The following is a 13429-nucleotide window of genomic DNA, read 5'->3' as shown; positions in this document are numbered from 1 at the left end:
AAAATTAGTAAATCATTTTATCATAAAAATGTATTTAAGTCATGAAAATAACATCAAAATACACTAACCAGTGAATATTTCCCAATGAAAAAGTCTGCAAATTGCCAAAATTTTCACGAATAATTTATAGATATGATCTACAGATAATCCTGTGCATTGGTGAGTCCGCAAATTGTGCAAATGCGAATACGGGGGGTTTACTGTAGCGTAATTGGGATTAATCACTTAACGTGCATGATTTTTCATTTACCTGTTCTTCATTAGATTTGTGTAATAAATGTACATTTTTGTATTCTGGGGTTTGATTCGCACACACTTAGGTTAGGTGGTTTTCAGTGCAGTTGAGATAGAGAGAGAGAGAGAGATACAGCCGTTCAAGGAATTTTCGGTTGTGAGCTACCAATGTTGCCAACAGTTTCCCAGGCAAGTACTCCTGCCCTTGCATGGGGGATGTGGGGATAATAGTTGTCAGATAACCTGATAACATATAAACTTACCGGAGGGTTTTCCCCTGCCAGAACAATCCTGCACACCAGGTTAAGGATTCTCTTCCATCGCCTCACACGGATCAGCGAGGGATTGAAAAACTCACAAGGGGAGGGGAATCAATTAAAACTAACACAAGGCCTCACAGGGAGAGCACTACAGGCTGACCACAAACCCTGGGCTACACTCAAAGCAAGGGAGAAAGCACCTGAGCATCACGTTACCACTTTCTACGCACAAAGGAGGACGCCAAGTGATTTGTGCTCTCATGCACAGGGACACACTACTTTCTCACCCACCAAACAAAGGGTAACACACTAAGAAGAAAAACAGGACAGCACTGCTCTATTCATTGATGCTAAAGGGGAAGCTATAATTTCAGGCTATGCCTTGACAATAACAAAACACACGGGCACATGCACACCCTACAGACACAAAAAAGTGCAGCGTAGAAGCAGGAGAAGACTCCAGAGAGCACGTGAAGGCGGACGAAGCTGCAGTCACAATGGAGGAGTATGCTGTCTCAGGTCACATGTAACAACAGGCATGCTAAGCATGAATACTCCATATATGAAAGCATAGGTCTGTATTCATGTCGGCACAAACTGTGATTTTGTCAGTTTCAGACATTTTCACCCGTCCAAAACATTTTGCACACTGCACTTCATTTTTCTCAGCTGCAGTTTGAACTTGCAGGTTTAGCGATATACTTTCTTACGATCTACTTTTCATTGTATGGAAAGTGAATAAAAATTAATTTTAACTTTACTTATGGAAGTCACCTATGAGAAGTAGCAACTCCAAATAAACGAGCATTAATTACAGTATCTAACACTGCAAAGTCAGTTCTTGCTATTGTCTATCCCTGTATTTTGCCGAGCGGTGATCACTGAAATAGTATGTTTCTCAATTACAGTTTAATAAATAGTAATGAATTATCAGATAAGACAATACATTTGGTAAGCCTGATTTAATGTGAGACAATGTGCATTTCCCCAGTCTGTGCACTTGTTTGTACACATGTATGCACAAGCATCACATTTGAAAAAACTACTACAGGAGAGAGAGAAGAGACATGAGACAATAAGTGCATAGTTTACCTTACTGCCCTGCATAGAGAGATTTTAAAGTAAAATATGCAGAGAGAGAGAGAGAGAGAGAGAGAGAGAGAGAGAGAGAGAGAGAGAGAGAGAGAGAGAGAGAGAGATTTTAAAGTAATATTTTGTATTTTACATGGCTTTCCTGTATTTTACATATCTTGTAAGTAGTTAGAACTACACCAATCGGCTATGTTTTCTTAGAAGCAATTCATTTTTCAGATATATATCTGATCTAATAAGTGAACAAATATATTAAGACAATAAAAATATCAATACACCAGTTAGGATAGGATATTATTTTATATGGAATTGCTGTTCACTAGAAGCTGAGCGAGTTGCTTCAGGGTACAGTATTGTGCTGGCTATAGTATTTACCAGTCTTTGTTACTTAGCAGATTTTGTTACAAGGAGAGGCAGACCCCAAACTGTCTGTTAAGTTGAGATTTCACTATATATATAAATAAATTAAAAAAATACATACCTGGAAATATTCCTTAGAGTAATCATTGTTTAGTCCATTTAGAACATTAAAAAGCATCACAATGAAGACAACGAGGGTATGCGGAGAATTCGAGCATTTGGTGGCCATGAGTAAAAGCTGCTCCATAGCGCACTGGCGAATACTGCGCTCCCCACCCACCAGCACCAAACCCATTACCAATTTATGAAACTGGGTATCCTTAGTGAGGGTTTCTAATGCAGGAGGATATAATGCTAAGACCACTGATAAAGTTTCCAATCCTTCACGACAAACTGAAAATTAAAAAATTAAAGAATTAATAAAATCAACTACAGTATGCTTTTTGGTACCCTGACTCAAAAGCTCATGTACACTTAGTATCTTGAACTGTCATCTGAAATAAAATATGGTTCCTAAAAATAAAACTGTCCCAAATTTCAAAACAGAAAATACCAAAAATACATATGTTACATTTAAAATTCACATAAGGCCCAACAACAAACAATGATTAAAAAGTTTATTCTGGGAAAATATTAAGAGGAAGGCCTAAAGGAAACAAGTGCTCTTCATTTCTTATGCAGATTCTCAATATTATAGCACAAGAGGTACTACCTACAGAGTACCTTGCACATCATACATAAAAGCCATATTATATGTTCTAATAATGCAGCATTTATTCTCTGTCAGACATAATTTTTTCTATATTTCACTTCTCATCCATTTCCCTTTGCATTTCTCATCTAGCAGCCAAACTTAACACGTCTTCCTCATTTTTTGCCAATCATTCACAAAAAAAACTTCAAGCCACTCTTATAAGTCTAAGAGCTGACTCTGCATGGTTAAATTATTCATCAAGCTTTTGAAGTTAAGCAATCAACTGAGGATGTCCCTCTCCCTGTTACTTGTCATCCTGAACCTAATCTTATAAAATCTGCATTTCACTCTAGGAATGTTAAGAAAATTCTTAATAATCTTGATAAATTGATAAATAGGTTTTAAATGTTGTTAAAATAGAATTTTCTCTCGATAATCTTTGTAAGTTCAAAACTGGTGTTACAACACCTAGTTATTAACACCATAATAAAGTTAAATAGGAAACTAAAAAGATAAGTAAGTTCAAAAGGAGTTTCATATATTATATAAATATATATATAATATATATATAATATATATACAGGCAGTCCCCGGTTTACGACGTTCCGAGGTTACGACGCTTTTCAAATATATTCATCAGAAATTATTTCCCGCTTACGACGCATGTTCGGGGTTACGACGCGTCGTATGCGATCCGACGGAAGAAATTTGGCCCCAAAACGGCAGAATAATCATAATTTGAAGGTTTTTTGATGTAAAACTCAATAATAATGCAGTTTACGTCGTTTTCAATGCACCCAGAGCATTAAAAGTAAGGTTTTCTTATGATTTTTGACGATTTTTCGACGATTTTCCGGTTCTACGACGATTTTCGGGTTACGACGCAGCACAAGAACGGAACCCCCGTCGTAAACCGGGGACCGCCTGTATAATCATACTTGTAAATACATTAAATACATATGTCTCACAGTCAAGGGCACAGTAGTGTCATCACAGAACGGAGGAGTTTCACCTAACATGAACCCATGAATGAGTCTTGTATGTCCAATCCTTAGCCTGCACAACATCGTTTCTTGTCTACTTGGCATAAAGGGATATGACTGAGTAGATACTGATGACGTAATACAATGCATCTTTTGGTTTATTCTAATTCCTTCTAAAGGGACTGCCAAAGATTTTTCATTTCCTGACCTATAAGCAGACATACATCCCAATATGGTGGTAAGCAAGTTCTGGGTCCTGGAGAGGTGACGGCTGACTTAGCAAGTTGCTCAGCTTGCTCGTTCCTAATCACCCCAACATGGGAAGGTACCCAGCAAAAATTGACTTCTTTACCCCTTCTTTTCACTAAAAGCAGCCAATCCAGTATTTCTAAAATCAGCAATGTGTCCTCTCAGAAGTTGCAAAAAACATTTTTAAGCAACTAAAGGATTGTTAGCCGAGTGTCAATATGCATATAGGAAGCAGTTAGGTACCTACGATGCTCTTTTAGAATTGAAATGTCATTTGTAAGATAACTGTGATAAGGGTTTTGAGTGCAGAGTAATTCAAATATGTTTTAGTGCTGCTTTTCGACTTAGTAAATCACAAAGCCATTAATTATAAACTTGAGAATCTTGGAGGGGTGGATATGTTTTAGAATTACTTCAAGATTTCCTTACAAGTAGGCAGCAGCGAGTTGCTGTTGATGGGATCTTTAGCGAACCAATACCTATTGTGTCTGGAGTTCCATGGGGTAGTGTCCTTGGTGTACTCTTATTTTTAGTGTATACAAGTGATATGATTTTTGGCCTGGAAAACAAGATTGTTCCGTATGCTGATGATGCAACAATTGTGGGTGTAATAGTCTCCACTTGTGAGAAATGAAACTGCACCCAGCCTCAGCTGGGACTTGAACCAGATCAGTGAATGGTGTAGTTGGTGGGATATGAGGCTGGGGTAAAATGAAAACTATTGATTAGCAGATCTCGTAGATTTTCCACCCCCATTGACTAAATACATTTTTTATGATAAAAAGAGATTTACTAATTTTCAAATATTAATATTAATGTATTCTCTCTTTCTCTGTAATAATTCATAATTAAATCTTGATATTTAAGTAAGGTTAACTTGATATTTAAGTAAGGCTATATATCCTTGAACCCTTAATGGACGGGAATCCTCATATGAGTAATCATAATTTGCACTATATTGTTTGAATGAATTTAACAGGAAAGATGTTCATAGCACTTCAATGGGCCATAAATGACTTATGGTAACTATAATACCTCAGCACAGGAGACATTGATCAGTATGCCTTGAGATTTCATAGGGGGATGTACTGCCTCTCTGCAGCTCCAGGACGTCTTTTTATTTATTTGCTCATAAATATACCCAGGGATTGCTGTTGGTTTTAGTTCTTATCTTTTATGATAGTATGTCAGCTACAATTGTAATTTTGCAAAGGAAAGTGCAAAGAAATATTAGAAAACTGCATCTCCCCATCTCAGGAAATCTCATAAATATTTTACAACAAATATACTCAGAATTTGTTACTGATTTTAGTTCTTATCTATTATGAGTGTAAGCTGTAATTATAATTTTACAAAATAAAATTAATTATTAAAAAAAAACATGCCATTCCTGTTGCCTGAACATTATGCAAACTGAACCTTCTTCTGAACTATTTAGTAGCTGCAATGAATCCTTGTTGATATTCATCACCTGCACATTCCTTACGGGTTTGAAACAGATAACCTTTGCATGGATAGTAATAAGACTTAAAGGAATTTGTTTTTTAACTTGGTCTTCTATCCACACCATTAATAACTGTTCCATTTAATGGATTGGCCTTTGCCTTTGCTTCATAATCACAGAGGAGTTCATTGAAGCAAAACCTTCACAGTTTTACACATGCTTTGTTGATCCTTAAGAGTTGTCACCACTCTTGAATTTGGAAGTTCTAGGTCACATGCTATTGTGCTTATCCTTTTTCCCTCTTCATACTGATAAATCACATTCAGTTTTAACTCCAAGTTGATAGCCTTTCTTGCTTTTTGGCTGGCTGGATTGTTGATGATGACAGTGTCCTTTTTGTCAACATACTGCAACTTACTAAAAACTTACAAAATTTAAGTGTCCCTCTCAAGCACAAGTGACTGCTACTCTTCTTGGGACTGATACTAGCGTGAGACAGAGTGTTGAGAGAGAAACTTAAAGCAGATTTGTGCAAGTTGATATATATTAAGCAGGCCACAAACTATCAAACTTGTTTAGTGTGTGACTACTTTACACGCATTTCTGGGACTGCTCTCTCTCTCTCTCTCTCTCTCTGTAGGTATGTTGCCATATTTTTTCTTTCTCTGATTTACTATACCATACTTCACCCTAGGTTCAGTTGGCTCTATGATTATCACACTATATAACAGTACACAAGAGAATATTTTATCACTGTTGCTGTTCCATCTCTAATCACCATAAAAATATTAAAAATACGAATTTCATACGTAAGCAGCACAAGGTTATAACTCTCCTCCCCAACTAGTTTAACCGTGCCTATTAAGTCTCCTTCCCAGCTAAGACCAACTGTGAACATCAGTTCTCTCTCTCTCTCTCTCTCTCTCTCTCTCTCTCTCTCTCTCTCTCTCTCTCTCTCTCTCTCTCTCTCTCTCTCAATAAAATATGAATTATTGTATCAAACTTTTCTTTAAAAAATTAAAAATAAAAAATCCATTAATATATACATTTCTTTAAGCAACTAAAAAATTATTTTCCTAATTCTTTCAGTAGTAGGCTCAATCAGCCGATCTCAGAACGTAAACATTACAAATGTTGAGAAGATCGTTTTTTTATACATAGTGATAAGATCAATACAGTATATATATATAATAATAATATAGTACAGTAATACAGTATAAATGGATTCGGTAAGTGAAATAACATTTTACTGATATTTTCCTGTTTACATTAATATTTGAAAAAATTAGTAAATCATTGTAACATGTACAGTTGGCCAAATTAGAATTGGCAGAGTTTCATAATTTTTCGATCACCTGCCTGATGCACGACTCATGCCTGATTAATATATTTTTCTGTTCGAAGATGGGTAAATCTTATGTAATGGCGTTAAAAACAATCACTGTAATCTTTAGAATATCATGTTATGTTATTACATAAAACTAGTTTCCATATAACAAATTTCACGTGAACGAAACGAAGTGATAAAAAACGTCGAATCACGACCACTGCCATAATACAGTGTCGCCACATTTCCACAGCACTGACTTCTATGGTAGCCTAAAGTTTAAAGTCATTTAACCCATAGCTTTCCTTCTTAGTCTAAAGATCATTTCTTGTAACTTCCCCTAAGTTAATCACAATATTTTTTTACATTTACTAAAACAAATTTAAATAAAGTTAAGCTACCATAATTAGATGGATCCCTAAAGCTGCTATTATTCTGATGTCGTCTGCATTCGACGTGTCAGTCATCAGACATTCCTTGCTCGATCAACTTCTGCTGCTTCATGATTCGGCGCAAACAGCCACTCTTTGATGGCTTTTTATTCAGTCATTTTATATGAAAAGATATATAAATATGCAAATGGCCGAGAATATAGGACAATGAATCATAAAATATAAGAAACTAATATATCTGGCAAATAAACCCCTAAAAAGAGTATGAACATTTTTGCCACACTTGGTTTGGCAGACCGTAAAATGAGTACCCCAGTTCTGCATCAAAACTTCCACACCGGAAGAGGCCACATCTGCACGTTTAGACAACAATAGGAGACAGCTATCACTAGCAGTATCGCATAAGCATAGTCCTTATATTATCATTTCAATATAAAGTTGATAGTAGTTGAACGATTTCATTTGTTGAATTTTACAGAAAACAATGGAAACTCACAAAATGCTATCAAAGATAAAAAAAAAATGTGTGAAAAATAGGCCTAGAGTGGAACTCCTCGAAGCCCCAGAAAAGAGCTAGACCATAATGATAGTTGCAGCTGTCAAAGAACAGCCCCAGATGACAGCAGTTGCTGTGAAACAGCAGCTTGGACTGCAAATACATGTGCAGACTGCAGAATAGGTTGCATGGGGCAGGAATGCATCACAGGATTCCGGCAAGGAAACCGTTGCTAACGCAACAGCATAAAGAAAAAAGGATGGGACCTGTTTATTCCTATTATAAACTGATAATTATGTAGTATATACTTGAGTGCATTACGTTATATATAAAAAACTAATGCAATTCGACTATAAAGTGAAAATAATACATAGTTGCAATATGAAAAAAGAAACTTTTGTTATTTTGTCCTTATTACTCTATATATATCCTAGACCTAAAGCTGAGAAATGATCAATAACTATATGTATTTGACTATTCATACAGGAATGATCTGTTTAATGGGGATTATACTGCACATTTATCTTCATATAGTTGTCTTGAGATATAATTTAAATTCATGCCTATAGGCTATTAGGAAACATTATAATTTTCATTTATAGAGTATAATTCATAAGATAGGTCTATGTTGTAACATATATAAAAATGGAAGAAAATGTCTGTAAAGTTGTAGGCCTACTGTTCTCTTTTTTTTATAACTACTCTCAATTGAATTGTCTGTCATTTGAAATAATATTTTCTGTGGAGATATAGGCTGAAAATAACATCGCGCCTTCAAGGCCTAATGGCAGAATATCAGCTGGGTTATGGGGATGGATGGCTGCCAGTGAACTGGGAGGGCTAATTGCCATCAATACCCGTTTGTGAACACCAATCAGTGTATCGAAATTTTACGGGACATTTTAGTACCCTCAGTTCGTAAACTATTATTGCCGTATCCCATGCGAGTATATATCGCCATAGACAATTTTGCGGTCCACAATGCAGAGGTTGTAAAGCAATGGTTCCAGCAGAATTCAGACGTGGTTCGAACTGACTGGCCTGCCAAGTCTGCAGATCTGAACCCAATAGAAAACTTATGGGCCTACATGACCCACCAATAGGGTGTTAATCGTGCTTACACCAAAGAGAACCTTAGAAAGCATGCAATAGATATTTGGGAAAACTTGGGGCCAAAGAGGGGGTAGCAAACACTTGTGAAGTCCTTGTTGCATCAATGCCAAACAGGATAAGATGCGTGCTAGATGCACGAGGATCCTATACAAAGTTTTAATGAGTTATGCTGCCTTCTCGTATAATGTGACCAATTTTATCATTTTATTCTCCTTAGTTTAACAGTGTTATTTTGTATTTGACTTCATTTGGGCTCATTTACTACTCTAACATTTTCTTATTCATGTGAATCTGTACATACTTATAGGCCTATGTTAGGACTGAAGTCCTACTTAATTCATCTCTCTCTCTCTCTCTCTCTCTCTCTCTCTCTCTCTCTCTCTCTCTCTCTCTCTCTCTCTCTCTCTCTCTCATATATATATATATATATATATATATATATATATATATATATATATATATATATATATATATATATATATATATATATATATATATATATATATATATATATATATATATATATATATATATATATATATATATATATATATATATATATATATATATATATATATATATATATATATATACCTCACCTGTTAATATGGATATGTTTATTTTCATTTGTTTGTTAGCTTTACTCCTTATTTCACTGCATTACAACTTCATGGATTTCTACTTTTTTCCTTGTGTGTGTGTGTGTGTGTGTGTGTGTGTGTGTGTGTGTGTGTGTGTGTGTGTGTGTGTGTGTGTGTGTATATATATATATATATATATATAAAATTTAGTTTTTATTGTCAATATCGAAATAGACTATAAGAAAATTACCTTTCATATTTTCTAACCTTTCAGCTATATATATCTATATAAACTGATTCTAATTAATTTCTGTTTAGGAGAAATGAATATCTGCATCAAGATTAACCCAAGAATATTTTATGAAAGTAATGTATTCTTCAGCTTTGACTATTTCTACCTTGTGCGAATGAAACAAGATGACATAATTGAAGAAAGACTAAATTGTTTTCGCTTGATTTCTTATGTTGCTTTTTGACACGAGATAGCTAGGTCTATAAATTATGTTAAGCACTAATGAAAAGGATAAGAACAAAGAAGAACTTTGTCAATAAAAAGAATAACGGAAATAATCAAATAAAGCAGATTAATATAGATAATGTCGATTTAAACATTCATTCACATGACGCATCCGAGAGAGATACTGCTGAAAATAGACCTACTGTAGGTAATCAGGTGTCAGAATCGGAAGTCAAATTTAGGACAACTAAATGTGCCATGCCAATTATTTCATTGATCAAAGGACAAAATTAGTTGAATTACACTTTGCTATTAAAGAATATTGACAGGCTTCATTACTATTTATCGGCTGTAGGTGACAAACGACGACACACCAGTACTGTACGATATGTTGGGTCATCGTCAAGACTTGAGCAGAAGCAAAGCCAAATTCCAATTGCTTCTGAGGCTGTCACGATTGAAAAGCAAATAATATGGCACCTGCATATGGCAATATTTCCATACCGAACGATGAATAAAGAAACTGCGCCAATTTTTCTTTGGCCGACTGTACATACACAAGAGAATATTTTACCATTGTTGGCTGCATTTATAATTTTTTTTTTTCAAGGTATACAGTCATACTCCGAACTTAAGCAAGGTTAAGTTCCAGAACCCATCGTGCAGGGTGAATTTTTGCTTAAGTTTGGCATGGTCTCTAAAAATGCTAATTTCTAAAGTTTAAACACTAAATATGACCCAAAACATGCTCCCAAATTATTAAGTTAACTTTTAAATGAAATTGAAGTTATTGTAGTTTCATTTAAAAGTTAGCTTAATACATTACCCTTAAAAAAGAGAAATAAATGGTTGACATAAAAACTGAGATTTGGAAGAGGATTTCTCTCTCCCCCTTCCTACCGATCTATTTTTAGAATCGTCTCAACCTCTTTTTAAAACTTTATGTAACGGCTAATATAAAACAGTGCAAAAATTACGACAAAGTGACTAAAGAAATGAGATTTTCAGCAGAGTTAGCGCGCACGGACGTAAGGAAAAGGTTTTTTTCAAAAATTCACCATAAATCGAAATATTGTGCTAGAGACTTCTTGTTTGTTGCAAAGTGAAGGTAAATGATTGAATATTACTAGAATGTAAGAGTTTTAGCTTACAATTGCACTTTTCGACCATTTCGGTCGAGTCAAAAGTTGACCAAAGGTTGAAATTTTGGCACATTGTGATTTATATGAAAATACATCAAATTTGATAAAAGCTACAACCATGAGTTATATTTTGTTGTATTCTACATGAAATTGCACACGTTTTCATATATAAAGCTTTATGTAACGGCTAATAGAAAACAGTGCAAAAATCACGACAAAGTGACTAAAGAATTTCTGAGATTGTAAGAGCCTGACACGTCTCTTCCAAACACGTGTGTGTTCGTCGTCCATCGGAGTGGCGTGACGTTTGGCATCTTCACAAACAGAAACATACACACAGTTTGATACAGAAGATTCGTTGGAACATTATGATTATATGATTTAGAATGCTTGCATGGCAATGCAAGTAGTGGTGATTGTACATACATCAAGACAACAATGGTTAGGGAGAAACAGACGGAAATATTGTATGGTTGAAATCGCGTTCCTTTAGAGAAAGAAAACGAGATGCTCTTGTTGTCTTGTCCACTCCGATGGATGACGAACACACGAACACACACGTGTTTGGAAGAGATGACGTCAGGCTCTTACAAGATTTTCAGCAGAGTTAGCACGGACGTAAGGAAAAAGTTTTTTTCAAAAATTCACCATGAATCGAAATATTGTGCTAGAGACTTCTCGTTTGTTGCAAAATGAAGGTATATAATTGAATATTACTACAATGTAAGAGTTTTAGCTTACAATTGCATTTTTCGACCATTTCAGTCAAGTCAAAGTTGACCGAAGGTTGAAATTTTGGCACTTACTGTGATTTATATGACAATGTCAAAATTGATAAAAGCTACAACCATGAGTTATTTTTTGTTGTATTTTACATGAAATTGCACACATTTTCATATATAAAAATTTATGTAACGGCTAATACAAAACAGTGCAAAAATTACGACAAAGTGACTAAAGAATTTCTGAGATTTTCAGCAGAGTTAGCGAGCGCTGACGTAAGGAAAAAGTTTTTATCAAAAATTCACCATAAATCAAAATATTAAGCTAGAGACTTTCCGTTTGTTGCAAAATGAAGGTAAATGATTGAATATTACTACAATGTAAGAGTTTTAGCTTACAATTGCATTTTTCGACCATTTCGGTCGAGTCAAAGTCCACAGAAGGTTGAAATTTTGGCACTTGTCGTGATTTATATGAAAATATGTCAAAACTGATAAAAGCTACAACCAAGAGTTATTTTTTGTTGTATTCTACATGAAATTGCACACATTTTCATATATAAAACTTTGTGTAAAGGCTAATAGAAAACGGTGCAAAAATTACGACAAAGTGACTGAAGAATTTCTGAGATTTTCAGCAGAGTTAGCTGATGCTTTCTTTGGGATAAGAAAGAAATTTAGCATGCGCAGCTGGGTCACGCTTTTGTAAACAAAACAACAGCGTGATCCGTGAACTCCCAGCATCCTCAAGGCGCGATTTAAAATTTTTACGCAAACGAGGCCTATAAGTATTTTTCCGCAAATACTTAAAAAAAACTTTTTGTAGTCGACGTATTTTACGTCCACTCGGCACCCGACAGACAACTTTTGTCGACGTAAAATACGTCCAGTTGGCGTTAAAGGGTTAAAATAGCCAGTTATAAGCATTTTTAGAGGGGGATACCAACTTAACGCAGATATCCACTCAATGCGGGTGGTTGTGGTCCCTAAACCCGGCAGTTACGGGGGACATGTTGTAAGTCGATGCCTATCTATAATAATAATAAAAAAGTTGTGTTTTCACAGTGGATCTCAACTATTGCAATAAAACTTAACTTTTCTCCATACAGTCTAGGGCTGTTTTATGATTAATGGGTTTTAATATCAATTTGTTTTAATGCCAAACCATAGTTTTCCCTAATTCAATATGCTCTTTTCGATAAACTTATTCCTGCATAAACTCAACACTCGTGTGTGTTGTTACAATACGCAGCTTTCATATCTTGGTTATTGTGGCCTTTCACTCTCCTTATTTTTCACTTACTTTCCAACATTTGGTGGTGAAGGTGAGCTTGTTTAAGTTCTTGCACCACAACCCATTCCTAAATTCATGGCATAGAGTTGATTTTCTGGAGTCTGTGGAACTGACTGCAATCTCCTCAACACATTATTTACGCTATTCCTGCTTTATTCTTCTATTTTACTGATTTTCTGCTATTATAATTCAATTTTACTTTCTGTGCTTCAGAAAGGTATTTCTGGGAAAATGAAGGCAGAAGGTCCCAGAAAAACTCAGCAAGCATGTCAAGTTATTCTACCTTAACACTAGAGCTAGAGTGAAGGCAGTGGGATGTTTTTTCAGAAGAATTTAAGATCAATGTTGGCATCCATCTAGGACTGAGCAGCACTGAGCCCTTTGCTGTTCACCATAGTAAAGAAAGCAAGCTACAAACTGCAGAAAAGGGATGCCTAGGAGCTGCTTTATGCAGGTGACCTGGAAAGGAAGCAAGAGAAAAACAACAATGGTTCAAGATTACGAAATATACAAGGAGTAAGAGCTTTTCGATGTCAAAAATTTAATATGAGAGCAAATAAAAACAGCGGGGAAGTTGAAAATCCTGCAG

At 35.3% G+C, this 13429-nt stretch overlaps 1 protein-coding gene across 1 annotated transcript in view; it reads right to left on the bottom strand.

Moving 5' to 3' along the window:
- The window catches only part of LOC136833478 (ubiquitin carboxyl-terminal hydrolase 9X-like), a 525953-nt gene that overhangs the window by 282356 nt on the left and 230168 nt on the right, over positions 1-13429 (bottom strand). The window contains 1 exon segment of the mRNA XM_067095694.1: positions 2068-2339. Coding sequence (XP_066951795.1) covers positions 2068-2339 — 272 coding nt within the window.

The sequence above is a fragment of the Macrobrachium rosenbergii genome, chromosome 51, assembly GCF_040412425.1.
Source record: "Macrobrachium rosenbergii isolate ZJJX-2024 chromosome 51, ASM4041242v1, whole genome shotgun sequence".
In the NCBI taxonomy this organism is placed as follows: Eukaryota; Metazoa; Arthropoda; class Malacostraca; order Decapoda; family Palaemonidae; genus Macrobrachium; species Macrobrachium rosenbergii.
This window is presented reverse-complemented; position numbering and strand designations above follow the sequence as displayed.